General features: G+C 37.1%; 1 protein-coding gene across 1 annotated transcript; it reads left to right on the forward strand.

Moving 5' to 3' along the window:
• The first annotated feature begins 581 nt into the window (after positions 1-581).
• LOC121373888 lies at positions 582-16,546 on the forward strand. The gene is made up of 3 exons (XM_041500686.1): positions 582-679; positions 9,512-9,602; positions 15,846-16,546. Exons 2-3 carry the CDS (start codon positions 9,557-9,559, stop codon positions 16,133-16,135), a joined length of 336 nt encoding a protein of 111 aa, XP_041356620.1. The 5' UTR covers positions 582-679; positions 9,512-9,556; the 3' UTR covers positions 16,136-16,546.
• Positions 16,547-22,480: the final 5,934 nt, after the last annotated feature.

The raw sequence follows: 22,480 nt of genomic DNA on the forward strand, positions 1-22,480 counted from the left end.
GTGTGTGTCACATACCATTTAAGAGATTTAAATAATGTTTTTAATAGCAACCGTAATTTTTGCTGAAAATTGCAGTTCCATTTTTTGGGGTACCCCACATTAGTTTCAACCTCTGGTATATACTACGTAACAACTGTATAACAATTAAAAGTGTATTTATTTATTGTCAATGGATAATAGTATTTGCACAAATAATCAATGTCACATATTACTACCAATCACACCCACAGCTGCTTTTACTCCGTAAATATTTGACGGTGCACCTCAAACTTTGACACGGAACTTCTTTGGTACTATGCAACCTCCTCGCAATAGTAACATGTGAGGGAATTGCATCTGGGTGCACGATAAACGGTGGTGTGTTGTCTTTATATACATTGAGAGAAAAACAAAAATAATGAGAGAGAGAGAGAGAGAGAGAGAGAGAGAGAGAGAGAGAGAGAGAGAGAGAGAGAGAGAGAGAGAGAGAGAGAGAGAGAGAGAGAGAGAGAGAGAGAGAGAGAGAGAGAGAGAGAGAGGATAAAGGTAAGAATATGGCGAATTCATTGGAAACATTTAATTTTAAGTATCATTCTGTTTTCTTATACTTGCAGTTGAATGTGGCCTTGGATTCAAAGCGTTTCAAGACACATGCTTTTACTTTTCAACTACACAGGCTCAAAGTTGGTTTGAAGCTCGGGTGCGTGATCAGAATTATATGACAAATAGTGATAACAAGTCAATGATTCACCTTTCTTGTTATTTACAGATTCGTTTGTATCAACAGCTAAGACTTTAGTACCAACTGATAAACAACCTAAACAACTATACCATAAATACAGATGACCGATATGTGAAAACGATAGATATAACTCAATGGATAATATTTATATATACGTTTTGCACAATGAAAGTTCTATCTAACATATACCGATATGAAAATATATTAAAGAATATTAATCTAGTCAATTTGGGGACAGACCCACCACAAATTGTAAAAAAATTTCCCCTTTTTCACAATGCATTTTTGAGAGATCTCTAGAACAACAGATTAAACATGCACCCGAATACACCTTGGGGAAATATGCCTAATTTGTATAAATTCAATATGGCTGCCAACCTTTCCGCAGACAACCTTTTTAGCCATAGAGCAAGTACTAAGCAAGGTAGTTCGGTGATTTTACAGTTTAAAATGTATTTCTTTAAGCATGGGGAACCATTTTGAAGATGTAGAATTTTACATGGGCACTTTTTTAATTTGTATAAATCCAATATGGCTGCCCAAATTGTCGGAAATGGCTTATTTTACCATATAAAACGGCCATCGCGAACATTTTATTTGACTTTAAGGCTTTGAAGGGAGGAAATATTTTATTTAACGATGCACTCAACACATATTATTTACGGTTATATGGCGTCGGTTAAGGCTTTGAAGGCAAGACATCTCATGTTTGTTTTTATCACTGATCATTACTGTGAATAAATAACGTACGTATTGTAAACCATTTTAATATGCAGTGTCTTAGCAAAACTATGTTATGTACTCTACTTCCTACTTGCTGCGATTTCCATTTCATTCGCAATATCTATTATTTCACATGCAATATGCCTTAGAATGCTGGCTTTGATCAGGGGTTCAAAAATCCCATCGCCCGACGCCCGTGCCAAGTGGAATTTTCATACAGGCAAGTAATTATGTTAACTGCATATGCCCGATGACAAGTGACTAATTAACACCTAAAACTGTTGTGTTTTTTGGGTTTTTTTTTGTTTTCTTACGAATCTCGGTAAAACCTTTGGAAAGAGTTCCGATCGGTCGAGCATTTACATAGCTCTAAGGAGAATTAACCCTAACCCTAAATGCTGGATCGAAACTCTTACCAATGCGTCAACACACCAAAACGGAAAACAATGTGTTGAAAAGTTCAATAACAACTTTAGAGTTATTCCCCTGTTACTATGAAACTTGGAAATAGCGTCCAACACGCTTTACAGCTTACGTGTAGGGGAATGTCCGAGTAACTCTCCATTCCTGAAAAATAATGGAGACGAGTCCCAGTATTTTTCAGGAATGTAGAGTTAAGAGGATATTCCCCTACTTAAAATACACCACTAAGTAATAATTTTATATGCATATATGTTAGTATGGAAATTAACACCAATGATTTTGGTGGGTTAATTAAGTAGGGTTTCATCTCTCCATTACTGAAAAAAACAATGGAGCGTTGAAACAATACTGTGACTTCGCAGGTGTATTTTAAATAAAAATAAAATATACATGCCTTGTGTATGCAATCAAAATGTTTAATCCTTGCAAAAATTGTCATATTAAAATTATATTAGACATTAACGTGGTGGAATCTGCACTTTGCAAATGAACGGGGGCGTCAAGCATGTTAATAATTTCCGAGTTCACTTGAACAAAGCATAAATATTATGAACTGTATTCTTATAAACGTTGCAATATATTTTAGTTTAGATATCATAAACCTTGTAGCAGAACATACTTAATGTTTTTCGGTACTTTGCAAATGCAAATCTACGTCCGTGTAAAATGAACGGGTATGGTGAAGCTAGATTTCATTAGCCCTACGTTATAATCGTGACAAGTTAGATTTCATTAGCCCTACGCCATAATCGTGATGGTGCGATGCCCTCTAAACATACATGAATATATAAATGTTTTCTGCTTTAGTAATAGTTTTTAACAAATAAATTATGCTCAATAAATTAAAAATACAAGGCTCCAATGGATGTACACCCCGTCACCTTCTGTTGTTTACCAATCATGCACTATTTAAAAACATTAACAGAGCTCATGTTTACTTTGAGCCCAGCCACGGCTGTTTGCGAGAGACTTTTCTCAGCTAAGAACAGGGTAAAAACATCCTAGAGAAGTGTCTTGGGGCAGATAATGTTAAATAATATACTCACAATAATGACACATGGGCCAAAATCCATAAACATTTTTCAACCAATGCCAGCCAAAAAAGAATGGCTCACAAGTGGAAAAGGTTCTCGCCACATCCACGGCCACTAATACATACATCGACACAATAATTATATTGAGATGAACAAGTGGACACTACCAGACAAATAACAAAGTTTAAATCAACAAATGGACACTATTTAAAAAATAAAGTTTAAATCAACGAATAGAGAAGACAGTGGATACTACTGGACAGACATAGACATTTAGTACTTCCTGAGTAAGTGTTGTAACCTATTGGCAAAATTCTTTATTTGTACAATCAAACCAATTACTTTCAATATTATTACACTATTAAGCACTGTATTAAATTAAATAGGAATAACACAATTGGTTACCTTAAGAAGTATGGGCAAGTGGAAAAATATATGGGGCAAGTGAATATCTGACTGGCACTTGCCCTGTGGCAAGTAATTTTTTTGAAAATTTTTGAACCCCTGTTTAATGATGTAATGGTTGAATCATCGTTCTAAAGGCTGGTAGGTACAGTGTTCGCACCCCGGTAACAGCTCCTACAAAGGGGTTTTAACAGTCCAGCAGTGAAGGCCACTATACTGACCTTTCACTAACGATTAGTAATTAACCCACTGTCCTTTAAAGACAGCCCGGGTAGTTGAACTGTCTCCAGGACATCGTGCCTGAACCTTAATCAAATCAAGTTAAAATGAATGAGACAAATAAATGTACCTTAAGTGTATTACAAATACACACTGTTAACAATCTTCGGCAATTTTTGAAAATGCCTCTAGACGTATTGTCTTCTTAGCTGTACAGTAGGTAGTAAAATGCCGAATAGCATCTATAGGGTGTATACTACCAAATCAAATCTCATAGACGACAATAGTAACATATGTGGCTAAAACTCCTACCTGCAACGTATCAACCGACATAAACGCCACGGATATAAATACTACCACCCCTTACACTTAAAGTGAATCAGAAAAAAATGGGGGTCAAGCTGCTCGTTTCTGAGATAACGGGTAGCGTCTATGACTACCCTAGTTTCGCACAAAATTTGAGTACTTTTTTTTACAGGTACCCCATACATGTTTCAAGCACAAGGCTACTTGACACATTGGTACTAGATGAAATAAAATTGCACATTTTTTTTACCCAGATGAAACTATTATTTTTTACAACCAACACACTCACATTTATAACCAAATCACAGGACTTGTGGTGTTCACTTCTCTATCAAAAGTTCGGTGCACCTCCAACTTTGACCCGGCCGGAAGTTATTTGGTTTAGTACTACCTGTAGGTAGTAAAATGCTAAATAGCATCTCACGATCAAAGTCTAACTTTAAAAAGAGTATTAAATATCGTCATTGGTGAGATACATGACAGTACGTGTTGTCATAAACGTTTGTTTCATGTGGCCAGTTGGCACCAGTGTACGTACCAGGTACCATTGCACTTGAAGCATGTGCAGAGTGCCTCAGTTTCTCTGATGAACGGGGTAGTTAAGGACGCTTTCTAAAATTGTTATCGTGACCTCACTTTTTGGTGATTTAAAGGTTGATGGAAACGTTAAAATGTAGCAGCGTTAGCCACATTTGCTATTGTTGTCTATGGCATTTTATTTGGTGCTATACGCTTCAAAATAAAATGGTCAGCATGTGCTTTTGCATGGCGTTTTTCCATATCTGTAATTTTTCAATATGTCACTTAGCACGTGCATGAAAACGTGTCTGTTTCCCCAGCACATCGAGTCCTTCGTTATCAGTCTTATAGATGGACTAGCTTGGCATCCATAAAAAGCAAAGAAACCATCTCCATATTCGTGTATAGTGTGTTAAAACATATGCCCATATCTAACCACGATGCAATGATATCATGTGGAAAAGTGAACTATTATTCAAGACATGCTGGGCGCCATCTTGTAATCCTGGTAATGTAGTATAAATTGCCTGTGGGGTGGTACCTATAAAACAACCAGTTGCTGCTAATCGAATAGAATAGCCCATGGAGTTGCGTTTGTGTGTTTCCTTCCTCATTATTATCTGTGTAGTTCTTAACCATAAGTCAAACACCTATATAACTGTGAAATTTATAATGTGTTGAGTGTGTCATTAAATAAAACATAAAAAAGAAGAACAAATAATTGTTTTATTTGCTGGTCTCCGTACATCGTTAAAATATTGAGACATTTGTATACTATCCATAGCAATTTAGGGGACATATAACCGTGAGCAAATATCCAACCCAAATATATTTTAATACTGTTCAGATTTGTTTTTAAATGTGCGAGTCTCTTGCTTTAGTTGACTGCGATAACGAAAACGCTGCATGCCATTTGGTTTTAGGGGCCGTCCATAATTTTCAACATTTTCACGAGCATTGAGACGACATTTTCCATTAACATATTGACATTTTTATAAATAACGCGACATCTAGAAAACAAAGACAATACTTTTGTTGTTCTTGTTGTAATAGATGTATAAAACTTGTATAGACTAAGGATGTGTGAATTCAACTACTGTTTCAGGTTTGGGATAGCAAGTTGCCTAATACTGTAACGTTATATATGTGTTAGTGTGCAAATAAAAGCATAATGCTGAATTGTCAACGAAACATCGAATGTGAATAATATAATAATAACACAAGAAGTAACATTTATTCTGGTAAAGTCACAAATTAATACACAAGTGCTTTAAAGAAATTTATAAATTTCTTTGGTACATCAGTGACATTTATGATTGATGTTACTGCATTGGACTGTTATTCTGCATCTTATACACTATAGTAAACCTTGTTTTGCCAAGCAACAACTATTGATTATGTTGGTTATTGGGATGAGGTTATCAACCCCAGTCAGTGGGTTCCAACCCTGTACAAGTCTGCATGTGGTGGTAAATTCTGTAGCTGCGGAATCGGACTGCTGCATATGTTTGAGGCAATATCGGAGGCTGAACACTGAAGTGCTAGAACCTACTTTCTGTTAGAATTATTTCAGACTAACCAGTGCACTTTCCCCAGCTGTAGCAATCTCCTCATCTGTAGCAATTCTGTCGTAGAACACGTCTGCCTGGAGATGAAATTCTGCAATGTTTCTAAGTTACTTTAAAACAACACCTTTGCCAATGCCAAACATTCTTAATGTTGTGTCACATCCTAGCAAGTCATGGACAAACATGTTCTCACAGACATTGGCACCTAGACAGCATCGTGGTAACTTGTATGTCCCTGCTTTGTCTTCAGGCCTGAAGTAAACTGCATGGCGAATCAACAGGTCAGTGTCATCAACCACACGCATTCTTGGAAGTTGATGCACGTTGAACTGTTGTCAAATAAATTAGGAGGGTAGCTTGACAGGTCATATTGAAATATTTCTTGTAGCTGTTCATTCCCCATACCTACTCAATCTAGCGGATTTAGCAGCTTAACCCACCACATTTTAAAAATGGAATGGAGGTAATAATGTATTATATAACACTTATGATGGTGTTATATAGAAACAAATTTACCAATTCTTGACCCAGTGAAGGGACAGGTGGAGGTTTATTAGATAAGACTCTAATCAGAATCTGTGCTGAACAACTAAGTCATGAATGTTTATAAATCACCCATGTCTCTGAAGTGGACCAGGACGGGACGTAGCCCAGTGGTAAAGCGCTCGCTTGATGCGCGGTCGATTTAGGATCGATCCCCGTCGGTGAGCCCATTCGGCTATTTCTCGTTCCAGCTACTGCATCACGACTGGTATATAAAAGGCCGTGGTATGTGCTATCCTGTCTGTGGGATGGTGCATATAAAAAGATCCCTTGCTGCATTAGAAAAATGTAGCGGGTTTCCTCTAATGACTATACGAGTCAGAATTACCAAATGTTTGACATCCAATAGCCGATGATTAATACATCAATGTGCTCTAGTGGTGTCGTTCAACAAAACAAACTTTTGATCACGTTTTAGATGACGATGGATGTGTGTATGTCCTGGAGAGCAGACTATTTGACTAGTTATATTGTCTTCCCCTATTTATCCAAACCTTCCATGTATAATACAAGCGTTGTATCCTAAAAACATAAGAGGATAAACATATGTTGAATACATATATTATGTTAAAACTACATTCCTTGGAATATTTTTTATTATTTAAGCATATAGAACAGAAAATCCAATTACGTTTGGTGCATATATGACGCCGCACTCCGCATTGGTTTCACTACGCTGGCTTATCCAGGTCAAAAACAAAGCCAGTATTTTGAAAGTGGGACACTTTTGACGGGCTCGTACCGATCTCGGTTTTCATTGGCTTATCACAAGTATAGAATTCCCAACAAGAGATCACGTGAGATTTCGCAATTTTAAAACAAATTTAAGTGTCTTGATTGAGGGGTCGTCTCATATCTCCAAAACATATTTATATCCATAGAGGTATGGTACAACGCCTTTCCAGGGGTCGGTGAGTGGGGGATTTGCCTTGAAATTTTGACAGTGGCCAGCTGTTGGAATACGCGTTACATGTAACGGGGTGTTACTAATTACGTAACGCTCTAGGGGTAGAGGAAGAGGGTACTGTGTTTGATTTACGTAATATTTTTCAAGACTATACGTTATTTTTATTCATTACTTAGACCTAAAAATGTGTTTTTCGGAAATGCGCGGTCAGTCTAGGATCGATCCCCATCGGCGGGTATACAAAAAGACCATGGTATGTGATATCCTGTTTGTGGGATGGTACATATAAACGATCCCTTGCTAAAAAAAAAAATGTAGCGGGTTTCCAAGGCGCGTGTGCAGGGATTTCAGCGGGGTTGGGGTTATAGACTGTGTTGAGCGAAGTTTATATGGGCCCATGCCCCCCCCCCCAAAAAAAAAAATTAAACAAATTTTTAAGCTTGGGCAAGTAAGGGTTTCGACCTCCAATACCCTCCTCCTGCACATGCACCCGATTCCTCTCTAAGATTATATGTCAAAATTACCAAATGTTAGACATCCAACAGCAGATGGAAGGAAGGATAGGATATGTTTTATTTAACGACGCTCTCAACACATTTTATTTACGGATGTATGGGGTCGGATGATTATTAAATCAATATGCTTTATCTTTGATGTCGTTAAACAACCCCTCCCCCCCCCAACTTTACCCTTTCCAAACGAAATAATATTTATTTGAATTTATCGATTTTAACACGTAAAATTAAGAAGTGAAAACGTTCATTGTCTACTTTAGTATATTTTATTTTAAAAATATATACATGATTAATGTGTTACTAGTATACAAACTAAACTTTGAAAGTTCTACTAACACTTTATAAAATATCAATTCTGAAATAGGAAGGTACGACTGTCGATAATACGTTGTCAAGATCAAACCGGTTTTAACTAAAGACTCTAGTACCGTATCCTCAACCGAACGTTCTTCGTAAAACGCAAGATTTTTCTTTTAATTTTTTGAGACGAAACCTACAATTTGAAATCGGCAAACGCACGTGTTAACTGAAACTGACAACAGGCTGTCGTTTGTGCTTTGCCGAGCAATGGCGGCACAGGCGACGAATCAAGCCTATACGTTTGACGATATCCGTTCATAGCGAACACACACGACTTTTTTAAAAAGTGCATTTGAGCTTGTATTTCACATTTGTACATGATGTTATAATATGGTAACCAGAGAATGTAACTTTAAAGGTTTGGTAGCACATTACACATAGACAAATGGTACGGATTAAAATTGTGGTAAATTGGTGGTTCGTTATCGGTCATTGACCTTCATTAGACACAAATTGATCAATGATAACATTCTCCAAAGCCTAATCTTGACTTTAAAACCACATAAAATGTTCACGTTGTAGCTTTTATATGGTACAAATAAGCCATTGCCAGGGATTTGGGCAGCCATATTGGATTTATGCAAATTTATCTTCTAAAAGGTTCCCCATATTCAAGACATACAGTTTAAACTGTAAATTACTAAAACACTTATTATATTGTCAAAAGGTTGTCTTCGGGCATTTTGACAGCCATGTTGAATATATACAAATTAGGCATATTTCCCCAATGTGTATTTGGGTGCATTTTTAATACGTTGTTTTAGAGGCCTCTCTAAAACGTATTGTGAAGAAAAACAATATGTTGCAATTTGTGGTTTGTGGTAGGTCTCTTAGATTGACTAGACTATGTTGTTGTTCACGACTATTTATATTACGTTTAGTTTTTAAATCAATAATTTACAATATCTTTATAATAATACGAACATGGAATTGTCCCGACTCAACACGAGTTTGCCATACTAAGAGGTGGGACAGCCCAGTGGTAAAACGCTCGCCTGATGCGCTGTCAGTCTAGGATCGATTCCCATCGGTGGATCCATTGGGCTATTCCTCGTTCCAGCCAGTGCACCACGACTGGTATATCAAAGGCCGTGGTATGTGCTGTCCTGTCTGCTAGATGGTGCTTTGTAGCGGGTTTACTCTGTAAGACTATGTCAAAATGACCAAATGGTTGACATCCAATAGCCGATGGTTAATAAATCAACGTGTTCTAGTGGTGTCGTTAAACAAAACAAACTTCCAATTTCCTATTTGTCGATATCTTACAGGCAGCATGTTTCGTTTTGGGAGCGGATCTCGCAATTGTGGACAACATGGCAGAAAATGATTTTTTGAAGACGATGACACCAACAAATCGAGGTAAAATCATATTTTAGTGCGAGTGCGAGTGCGAATAATTTTTGCATGCTCATATACCACTAGAGTTTCGAGCATTCCCGTCCTGGGGCCTGTCTCTGGATAGCCAGCGACTTGCTCCGGGACATTAAATAGTGGACCTTTAAAATGTTGATGCGCATATCTAATTAATATAATTAATAAAACAAAATCTACTCATTAAATTTGGTCGCTATATCATAGTTTAGTATTGAAATCAAATGAAAACCAGTGTTTCATGGTATTTTTATGTTCGTGTTAAATGCTCACCTGTCAATATAATTGTGAAAACAGTGTTTCATATTGTTCTAATGTTCGTGTAAATGCTCATCCGGAAATATGATCACTGTGAAACCAGTATTAAGACTATAACCATACTTTAAGGAACAGAGGAAAGGGGCGTGATGGTTGTAGCTCAGAGGTAACGCTCTCGTCTTTTACCTGTCCCAACCCGTGTCCCATGACTTTACACCAGTCATAAAAAAGTCTTCATTTAACATCTTTACATCTTTACAACAAAAGGTGGTTTCACTATTTTACCCATAATTATTTTGTACTATAAGAGACTATCCTGAGGTTTCTGTTTTTAAAACGCTATCTTACCTTACAATGTTTTGCATTTAAAACTTTATATGAATAAATACATTTGGTATGACCTTTGGCTGAAGTAATTTGTATTTCGTATGGTCTTTGCCAAAATTAATAAATTTATATGTACAACATTATTTGAGACAAAAAATTATATAGAGATACACGAAATACAAAACATTACTACATGCATATCCAGAAATACATTGGTTCATACTATGAGCTATTTTCAAGACAATTCAATTTCAATTTCACCAGGCAACATACTCAAATATAAAAGTATGAACTCAATAAAAAAGATAATGCGTCACAAATTAAACGCAGATACTGTTGTGCCAATCTAAGTTGTGACTGGTGGGTTATTAATGATGAACACTTTTCTGATTCATGATGGAAATCACGAAGGTAAGTACTACCTGGAACTGGCCATTCAAAGAAGACAAGATAATCTATGTCAGAGAGAAGATAAAGAAAAGGCTGCCACCACCCATCATGTGGAACAAAATGGATGAATGTGGTGGTGTCGTGAGTGGAGGGAGGGGGGGCAGGCGAGATCCCCGAAATTTCATTAACCATAGTTTTGATACACCTATTAATATTTTAATAAATCCATATCGTATGACACCAGCAAATACTGTGACATATATCAAATATTTCCATACAATGATTATAATCTAAAAATACACCCGGATATGACATTGGTAGTCTTGTAACTTATTATTATCGACATAGGGGGTTTTTGTTTTATTTGCAGACCCTTTTGAAACCATTTTAGGGGACATTGTTTGTCTTCAACCTGACAGTATTTTCATTAGCTTTAACTTTAAAAAAAACATGAAGGCTGTTGCATGACAGAAATATAAAGAGACTATGGATATACTGATAAAACCTCAGTGGCTTGTATTAAATTGAAAGTCTGTGAAAGTTTAATTAAAATTAATCAAAATCCACGTCATGATGTTCACCATGCATTAACATGCTTTTATCATCAAATCAGTGGACAATGTACTGCGTTTTATAGACTCAGAACGTCATTTTATGTCAGTAGACAAAATGTAACATCCATCACGTAACTTCCGTCACACACAATTATGTTATAATTTTCCGTATACTTTTAGTTTAGAGCTGAATTGTAATTGCTGGTCATCTAGCCATGTTACCTTTACTTCGAAGGCAAACGTTGATTTGTACAATTTAAGGGTCCCACACAATTTGGAAATGAAGTTAATTGCTTTTTACCCATGTTCTTTAGAAGTAACGTCTGTCACGCACATATTTCTGATTACCCACCAATTCATAAATATTGGTAAACACTTTTCTCTGTGGCACCAAATAGGTATGAATATTGGCACAAGACCAATTTACTAGGGGTACCACTCTAACAATCAGGTCAGTTGGAATGACCTCCAACTTCTCTGAATGTAACGTCCGTCACTGTGGAAATGCCCAGCAAGTCCTGCGAGAGTAGCAGTCATCCTACAGGCGGTGCAGGGAGGATAAAGTAGTCTTCTGCCGTGCCCGCATCGGCCATACATATTTGACGCATTCATTTATTTTAAAAAAAAGGACCCTCCTCTTCAGTGTGAACATTGTCAGTGTACACTGACTTGTGCGCCACATTTTGGTGGAGTGTGATCATCTCAAGCCGACGAGAAATGATATATATTAAACGGAAATGTTTTTGAATCTTTTTAATTCCACCCAGAATTAATTTTAAAGTTCTTAGAACACTTGGAACAATACAAAGTTTAAAAATATACTTGCCTTGATTTATGCATTATATTATACGGTACTTTGTCCCCACAGCTCTTTACACTGTGGTTGTACATAATTATATAAATACTATTTTTATATACCTACCATTTATGACACCCAATAGCCGGGCTGTCGTTTTGTGCTGGGGTATCATTAAACATTAATTAATTAATTCATTGTTCCCTCATCAAATTCCCTGTAGTAGAGACCGCACTGCCACCAGTCCATTGCAGTGTTTTTGTTGTTGAAAACCACATGTTCGTTGGCGATAATTACAAGTACTACAAGGATATCAGTAGTTGTAACGTGTACAAACTACATTGAAATAACTCTATACAAAACACAGAACTTATTTTAATTGCTAATGTTTATTTTAGTAAGAAATTAATGAGACCGCCATTAGATATTGAAAAAGAGTGGTGTTGTCATCACGACAAGTCTATTTTTTGGTAATATAATTGTTGTTAATCCATTGCTGATTGACTACAACACAAAATGATCAGATAACTTTGATGTGACCCCAACCATGTCCCTGCATTGGTGCATTTTCTGTTGATACAAAATGGCGGACATTTGTTTATGTTTTAATTAAGTACTTAATTTCAAGTAACTTATCAACCATCCCAAAATTATATATTTTAACGAAACCTGTTGGCTTAGCAAACATATTATTTCAATATGAGCTATTTTTAATAGACATTTTTATCTACAATGTTTAAAGATCTACAGTTGACTTCAACTGTACCAGTATATGAAAATGTTGGTAATATCACTGTATTCTTGGATTGGACCGTATACATAATATAATGTATATTATCAGGGGTGGATCCAGGATTGTTAGGGAAGGGTGCAAGGTTTGAAAAGGGCAGCTATAGTACAGTATAGTACACAGTACAGAGTATAGTGTGGATACAATGCAGAAAAAGAGCACCCGACGAAGTCAAAATTATATTAACGGAAATATGGCAATGAATTGAAATTGCGGTGAGATAGGCCGTTATATCTGGGCATATTGTGTACGAAGACAAAACGATGTCGCCGACCTGCTACGATTCTTTAAGGTCCTATGTATAAAATATCAGCGTCACATCTAGTCACAATCCCATTCACTCTTCTCAATCTTTGCTGGTCCGATCAACAATTCAGTCATTATTGTGAATTTCAAAACCTCATTAATTAATAATTAATGCAAACTTTGCGCTAAAATCTAAACTGTACATTGATAACGTCTCGTTGCTCACTGTGACGTCGTTTAAGTTTACGTGTGACGTAGATCACTTGCTGACCTAATTCATAGAAAAACACCCTGCAGTGTAGTAGGTATCGACATCTTACTTCTGCGCTGCGGCTTGTTTGCAGTTGGTTTGTAATAAATAAAATACTAAACTAGTTTGTCTGTCTGTTTATGAAACTCGTGAACAGTGTTAGTATCTGACTCGCTTTCGCTCGTCATATATCAAAATTGTTCAATCATTTAATAAAAATGATATGACACATACAAGTTCGTTTAGTATTCTATATACGGTAAGGCAATGGTCCCTTTTTTAGACCAGCCTCGGTGGCGTCGTGGTAGGCCATCGGTCTACAGGCTGGTAGGTACTGGGTTCGGATCCCAGTCGAGGCATGGGATTTTTAATCCAGATACCGACTCCAAATCCTGATTGAGTGCTCCGCAAGGCTCAATGGGTAGGTGTAAACCACTTGCACCGACCAGTGATCCATAACTGGTTCAACAAAAGGCCATGGTTTGTGCTATCCTGCCTGTGGGAAGCGCAAATAAAAGATCCCTTGCTGCTAATCGGAAGAGTAGCCCATATAGTGGCGACAGCGAGTTTCCTCTCAAAATCTGTGTGGTCCGTAACCATATGTCTGACGCCATATAACCGTAAATAAAATGTGTTGAGTGCGTCGTTAAATAAAACATTTCTTTTTTTTCTTTGGTCCCTTTTTGGCATTGAAAAAACCCCATTTGGGGTTATTTTAATAATAATTTAGTGGAAACATTTATAGGGTAAATGCTAACAAAGGTATTTTAACCCAAAATAAGGCTTACATTTAAAAAATTTCACTGTGCCAATTGTTTTTAGGTCTTCTGTTAATTTTTGCAAAACGGTAGTTGGAACAACTTTTTTATTTATTTGCTTTTTGAAAATAGTTCTATTAAAGGTATTACATCAGTACAGCAAAAATCGTTACCATTCGTGTAATATTTAGAAAGAGTCCGCAGTCCGTCTTCGCATTAAGCAGTTTTTATCAGTTTCCAACATTGATTTAACAGACATTTTGGAAACGCCTTCATATTTTATTTTGCCATCTTGGTGTATCAAACCACCAAAAATTGTATTCGATCTTGTGCATCTAAAAAAAGATCGCACAGATGCAGTTATTTATAAACAACATTTCATGGAAATCCAAGAGAGGTACTGTGATTACATTCCTGTTTACACAGACGGATCACGGGATGGGAATTCTGTGGCTTGTGCTACAGTTTTTCCATCAAACGCAATAATTTCCATGAGATTACCTGATTCAGCATCAATCTTTACTGCTGAAATTTGGGCAATCATTAAAGCTCTGGAACAGATTAAGGATTCATGTGCATCCAAGTATATTATTTTTACAGACTCACTTTCGTGTCTCCAAGCTCTACAGTACATGAAATTGGAGCATCCCTTAGTTGGGATGGTGATACGAAAGTGTGTCTTTTTATCAATTGCCAATAAAGATGTTATATTTTGTTGGGTACCCAGCCATGTTGGCATTACGGGTAACGAAAAGGCAGATGTTGCTGCTAAGTCTGCTTTGAACTTGCCACGTGTCCATGTTGGTGTCCCCTACAGTGATTTTAAATTTCATATTAACCAATATATCTTTTCGACTTGGCAAGATGATTGGGACGGTGCGGTTGCAAATAAGCTTCATTCTGTCAAGGCAGTCCTGGGAGAGTGGCAGTCATCCTACAGGAGGTGCAGGAAGGATGAGGTGGTCTTTTGCCGTGCCCGCATCGGCCATACGTGTTTGACGCATTCATTTATTTTAAAGAAGGACCCTCCTCCTCAGTGTGAACACTGTCAGTGTACACTGACTGTGCGTCACATTTTGGTGGAGTGTGATCATCTCAAGCCTACGAGAAATGATATATTTGGCAACAAAAATGTTTTGGAATCGTTTAAATTCCATCCAATGTTAATTGTAAAGTTTTTAAAACACTTTGACTTGTATACAAAATTTTAATATATACTTAACTCGATTTTATATATTGTATTATACTTTCCCGCCAGAGCTCCTTACACTGTGGTTTTACATAACTATATATAAATAATATGTTCATATACTTACCATTTGTGACACCCAATAGCCGATATGTATTTTTGTGCTGGGGTGTCGTTAAACAAACATTAAATCAATCCCTACTTGTAGTAAATGTACATGTATAGTAATTGAACTGCATTGATTTCTAAGTTTAGTTTGACCACTTCGAAGAGAAGGCGCTTGTGCAGAAATTTGAGCAGGGGATATCTAGACTGTGGTGAATGAAGTTTATAAGGGCTGTCAAGACATGCTCCCCCGAAACATGTATCAAAAAAGAAAATTTTCTTAAGCATGATGACATCAAATTTGACTTTCATGACGATTTACTCATTTTTGACAAGAGTTATGGCGCTATAACTTAACATATATGTAAATTTGTGCGGCTCGGTATTATGCTTGTATAATAATAATAATAATAATAATAATAATAATAATAATAATAATAATAATAATAATAATAATAAATTATTATTATTATTAAAATTATTACCCATGTGTACACATACAATTGCTTTTGGTGAAACTATTCGGTGGTGTTGATAAACATTAATATCGTATTTATTTTGTTAATAGTTCACAACTATATTGGAGCAACTAAGCTCGCTGATGCCACCACACCGACCTGGCGGTGGACGGATCCGTCTGCTAACCCGATACCACCTGCACCAGGAGCAGCTGGTCCTGGGTTCGAGGACTGGACAGCAGGCCAACCCGGCGGTGGACCTACAGCACAGTTCTGCATGTCTTTCAGAAACCAGGGCGGGGTATTTCATTGGGACGATCTGAGTTGCGCAAGGAACGAACATTACATATGCGAGAAAAACGCAAAGTGGCCGAAGAAGAAGTCCACTGAAAAGTGTTAAATGCTTCCATCTCGTATGTTATATTTAAAGCTGCAATCTCGGGTATATTTTTTTGTTTAACTATTCAGAATCGCTGTATCGATCTCCCAGTGCTCCACGATTGGTGCATCAACAGCCGTGTTGTGTGCTGCCCTGTCTAAAATATATCTCGCTGCTATATCGGTAAGAGTAGCCTATATGGTGGCAGCGCGGGTTTCATCTCTCTTTCGTTATCGACCAAATGTCTAAATAACCATGTGTTAGGTAATAAATATCTGTAGTTTAAAATGAGCTAAGGATTCATTTAAGAAGTATGTTTTTCTTCCATTTACAACAAACCATCTGTATTAACGTTCTTTCGCTGCACTCCGGTTCTTCGATATCCATTGCAGGCACATGTGCAGGAATTTTACCTGTATGGTCTAGACTGTAGCGAGCAAAATTTACAGGGGTGGGGGGTGTCGAGACGTATTGAAAATAAATATGCTTGAGCGGAGAGGGGGGAGGGGGTTCGGATCGACCTCAAGCACACACGCACATCCTTCAGACGCGCCTGAAATGGCAATCGTGGATAATCATTGATTAAAGTGAGATGATCATCCAGCATTTTGTATTTGAATACTTCAAACCAGGACTCGTTCCCACTGTTTCGATTCTGTAATCTATTACAATACTCGTATTCGACACAAGACTAGTGTCTTGCATAAAGGTAGTTGATGATAGTACATGTGCGTTTATTAAAACTGGTTGTGTTTGCATTTTGCATTTACAAATTAATGACGTCATATTATGGTGAGCTGAGATTGCAGCTTTAACAAACAAATTAATTGTAAGCATGGGATTATCCTTTGCAAAGTCAGTGACAAGTAATGTATACGCCTTAAGAAATATTTACTGTATATCCACCTTGGAAATACTTTATTGGCAATTCAAAACATTCTAGAATTTAAAACTTATATTCTGCTTTTATATCTTTCAGCTACCATGTTTTGCATAACAACAATGACTAAACAATAAATATAACAATAAATAACATTTTGTTATGCAATGTTCCTTTAATTAATTTACCTTGATGGTATATCATTTATATAGTAGTTTGTGCCACAACTTATAGATCATGTATAAATAGAACTCTGCATTCCATATAATTGTTTGTATAACAAACGTACTGCCAACTTTAAAAAAATAAAATGCTAATAAAATGGCATTTCTTTGTTTGGTTTTCATTATTGTGAAAAAGGTATGTAAACACATTATTTCGTTTGAATAGCGCCATTTCATTTGTCATTGTTGCTTGGTAATCATCGTTCGATTTTATAATATAAAGAAAGAATTTTTTTATTTAACGACGCACTCAACACATTTTATTTACGGTTATATGGCGTCAGACATATGGCTAAGGACCACACAGAGTTTGAGAGGAAACCCGCTGTCGCCACTACATGGTCTACTCTTTCCGATTAGCAGCAAGGGATTTTTTATTTGCGCTTCCCACAGGCAGGATAGCACAAACGGTGGCCTTTGTTGAACCAGTTATGGATCACTAGTCGGTGCAAGTGGTTTACATCTACCCAGTGAGCCTTGCGGAGCATTCACTCAGGGTTTGGAGTCTGTATCTGGATTAAAAATCCCATGCCTCGACAGGGATCCGAACCCAGTACCTACCAGCCTGTAGACCGATGGCCTAACCACGACGCCGGTATTTTATAATATAAAAACATGTCCATGCGATGCATGGTACGTGTGTGTGTGTGTGTGATTAAAAAATGACCACGATGCCCATGGTCCTAAACATTCAGTACACCTACCACACTCATGGAGTACACCACACCGGTTTTGTTGGGGGTGGGGTGGGGGAGGGTCGGGATCAAAATGACCAAATTCATGAAAAAAAATATTCTCAGTGGGACATGGAATCTTTCCATACCCTAACTAGTAGTTGTGAAGAAATTACGGTTTAAATGCAATTTCTCTATCCCATTCCCATTCCTTAGGCACAAACCCTGGACCCTACAATGAAATTGAGAACTTCAGTAAAACCATCTAATGACTTTTACATATATATTACATTTTTGGAAGTAAAATGAATGAATGAATGAATGAATGTTTAACGACACCCCAGCACGAAAAATACATCGGCTATTGGGTGTCAAACTATGGTAATGCAAACATATAAATTCTTGTTAAGAATATCATTGTCTGTATATTCAATGTGTTTTTGGTCGTCTTAATATTTGTATGAAGCCCAAACCGGATTTTGTCTTCAAATAATTTCGTACGAATATATTTTAGGAAATAAATGAAATTTAACCTAGTACAAATATTAGAACGATCAGAAATACGTTTAATATACAGCTACTAATATTGTATGCAGAAAAATATATTTGATATGTAATTACAATCGTTAAAATGTCTCTGTTAGTCGATAACATCTTAAATATTGCAGCAAACTCAGGAATGTCCCTTTAATATGCATGTTTACTCGTAGGAATATTTTATTAGTCGGAAACATCTTACAATGCAGCAAACTCGGGAATGTCCCTTAACACAACGAAATGGGGTTATATAGAGGATATTACCCGAGTGTCTTGTGATATCATAATTTATCAGCACGAGTTGATAATAGTATGAAATCCGAGGCTTGCCGAAGATTTTTATACTTTTATCAACGAGTGCTGATGAATTATAATATCACAAGACATGAGGGGGGTATTCTTTTTATCATCCATTATCATTATTTTCATTTGTAAACAATGTCAGTAATGTGGGTTCAATGTCACTGTATTTGGCAGCGGTAGACTCGTTAACTAGCAGAACGACAGTGGCGTGACGTCACTATTGATAGGTTTTGCGCTGAAACATACACAGTGACGTAACAAAAGAAGCGATATCTCCTAGGTGAATATCGCAGGAGATACCGCAAATTATAGTGTCAGCGATATCTCCTACAAAAGCCTTTAAAGAAGTTTTCTCTCTTAAAAAAAATCCAAAGGAAAAAATTTATACTATCAGGCCTATGCTATTGGTACGTTGAAGGAAAAACTACCACCCACGATACTCAAATGATAATTGTATTTTCTTTGGAATTACGTAATTTGTCAGTTCTGTGATTTTAGATGGGAAACTCTAGTTAATCAAGAGTTTTACAGAATTATTTACAGCAATAAACCATGTCGGCTGATAATGTTCACTGCCATTTTAGGGGTGGCATGTTATTTGTTGGAGAACGTTTAATTTTCTACAGCAATATGGTGACACGGATCCTGATCCACTGCATGCTAATAACATAAGTGCCTACATTTTCTCCATACAATGAAGCAAAGACTAATATTAGGAATGCCATGACGCATCAGATTGGTAAAAAATAGGCTACATCACAATACCCTGTGATGTTAGTAATACCGACAGGCATTTTGTCTCTAAACTGCGGTAATTGCCATGTCTCTGGTTATCTACCAAATATACACCTGCCAATTAGGAAATACTGTGGGAGGGGGGAACTAAATAATAAAGAATATAGAGATTATTATACGAGCTTGTGTGTCGTACTGATTTTACAAAACGAGTGTCAGGATTGTATTGCTCGAGCGAGAGCGAGTTTCGTAAAATCAGTACGGCCCACACGCGAGTGTAGTAATTTCTTTATTATCCATATTATTATTGTTGTTTTCTTTATGAATAACACGACCCAACTCAAAATGTTTCAGCCACTACTAGATGGAGACGACGAAATGACGTCATATTTCAAATGTACAGTCTGAGCTAGGACTGGAGAAGCAACGTCATGTTATGACGTCTCTTCCCAAAATTACGTCATTACACTTGTTATTACACGTGTGCTTCGTATGATTATTATTAACTCGGTTATGTTGAACCATACGGATAATAAATACCAGTTATTAACTAAGGAGACAGTACGTAGGTTAATGCATGGGCATAACATAATACACAGGTTGACTTATTTCGTTGCCACTTTTACTATGGTCATTTATTTTGTATTATTAAGTAATATATACTTATTGCTGGTTTACTGGGATGGATATTATTACAGAACATTGCATGTCTGTTTCATCATCTCACAAAAATCAGGTACGGTTTTTTATATTTAATGCAGGATTTCAACAAAATAACATATGGATATTTAGAATACTGACACTATTAGAAACTATTCTACAGTACATATCTATGTATATATAGCACAATCCTGCACCTCTTTAGAATGAAACAATCCGGCCAGGAACCGGAGAGACCGAACTGACCGCCTATGTAACACATTTCTATGTAACACATATATATGATGGTTATATGATACTGTAATCTCTTCAACCTAAAGCTAAACACATGCATTGAATCTTTAATATTTACTTTAATCTTTAATGTTTAATCTTCTTCACCTCGGGCCAACCACGGGTTCGCGTATCTGCCATGCAGGGCTCATTAAGCAATTAACAGAATATTCGATAGTTAACCAATGTCCGACGCCATATAACCGTAAACAAAACCTGTTGAGTGCGTCGTTAAATAAAACAGTTCCTTCTTCCTTCCAAATAACGGTTGTTTAAAATCCCTTCCATTGCATTTGTAGCATGTCTGTGTGTGTGTGTGTGTGTGTGGAGATGCATGCTATTTTGATAATAAAGGACATTTCTTGCTTACGTTTAGTCATCACACGCAGACTCTGGAACCTGGTCTGGAAGCTGTTCGTATGGGAGGGGGTGGGATGTAGCCCAGTGGTAAAGCGTTCGCTCGATGCGCGGTCGGTCTAGAATCGATCCCAGTCGGTGGACCCATTGGGCTATTTCTCGCTCCAGCCAGTGCTCCACACGTGGTGTAACAAAGGCCGTGGTATGTACTATTCTGTCTGTGAGATGGTGTATATAAAAGATCCCTTGCTGCTAATCGAAAAGAGTAGCCAATGAAGTTGTGACAGCGGGTTTCCTTTATCAAAGAAAGAAAGAAATGTTTTATTTATCAATATCTGTGTGGTCCTTAACCATATGTCTCACGCCATATAACCGTACATAAAAATGTGTTGAACAGCAAGGGATCTTTTATATGCACCATCCCACAGACAAGGTAGTACATACCACGGCCTTTGATATACCAGTTGTGGAGAACTGGCTGGAACGAAAAATAGCCCAATGGGCCCACCGACGGGGATCGATCCCACACCGACCGCGCATCGAGCGAACGCTGTACCACTGGGCTACATCCCGCCTCTTGGCTGAGAGAGCGATTAAAACTATCCAAATGTCTGTCTATAGATATTCCCACAGGGATCGCCTTTTTTCTATGAAATTTACTACAAGTTATTTATTTCTGAACCTATTTTCAAAATTACAGAAATGTTTTTTTTTTATTGTTTCCAAAACACTTTTACTTTTTTTCTTACGTCAAACCAAACTAAAATTATTTCCCTCAAAAAAATGTTTTAAGTAGGAGGCTTTACATTCAAAACTATAGCCTCTATTAGACATTAGCGAGAAAATTAGGCAGAGTTACGTCCCCTAACCGCTCTCCACTTCCAGCGCGTTCCGCTAACAGGCCTCAGACCACAATTAATTTCGCTATATGTTTCTATATAGCCTTAGTGGCTATAACATTTTTATTAATATCAGCAGGCCCGTGAAGTTTTGTATGTACCTTTGCCTGCATGGGGGACACATACCCTGAAAAGGACAACCCCTGTTGTCCAGCTCTTTCTCCCAGCATATTGGTTTAAACAGACACACCCTCTAAACCAGGCCGGAGTACACTCATTTTACACAAAAAGCACTACTTTTGCATGGGCCGGAATTACCACAAACAAGTCTTCAATGTCAGCAAGTTACACATGTTTACAAACTACATGCTATCCCCTGTCACTTCAGTCAAACAGTTGCCACTTCATAGCTGTCTGCCATGAAATAATCACAGTCAAACAGCAGACTACTTGCGCGGTCAGATTTCCGGATTTTGGACAACCAAATGGGAAGATAACTGTAATCTGAGGCCAACAGCAAGCATGTCCGTTAACCACAGTTGTTTGTGAATCTTCAGCTGTGCATTAAATGGGATATATAACAAACGGGAGGCAACTGTTGTAAGTGCACTTGCTATTCAACTCCACTGATCCTAAAAGCTCTTCATTAATTCCAAAAGTAGTTAAAGGCGAACATGCCACGTTCATTGACAAGACAACTGCACAATTAGTACACATCTCTGTTGTTTGAGAATATAAATAAGTTTATTTTGTTTAAAAAAAACAAAAAAACAAAAAAGAAAGAAAAAAAAACTGCACAATTAGTACACATCTCTCTTGTTTGAGAATATAACATTGTTTAAAAAAAAAAAAAAAAAAAGCGAGAAAAAAAGCCCATCAACAAC

This window comes from Gigantopelta aegis, chromosome 6, assembly GCF_016097555.1.
Source record: "Gigantopelta aegis isolate Gae_Host chromosome 6, Gae_host_genome, whole genome shotgun sequence".
Lineage (NCBI taxonomy): Eukaryota > Metazoa > Mollusca > Gastropoda > Neomphalida > Peltospiridae > Gigantopelta > Gigantopelta aegis.

Coding starts and splice junctions, on each gene's coding strand:
- LOC121373888 (XM_041500686.1), top strand. CDS start 9,557: ATGGCAGAAAATGATTTTTTGAAGACGATGACACCAACAAATCGAG. Junction 9,603..15,845: donor GATGACACCAACAAATCGAG/GTAAAATCATAT, acceptor TTTTGTTAATAG/TTCACAACTATATTGGAGCA.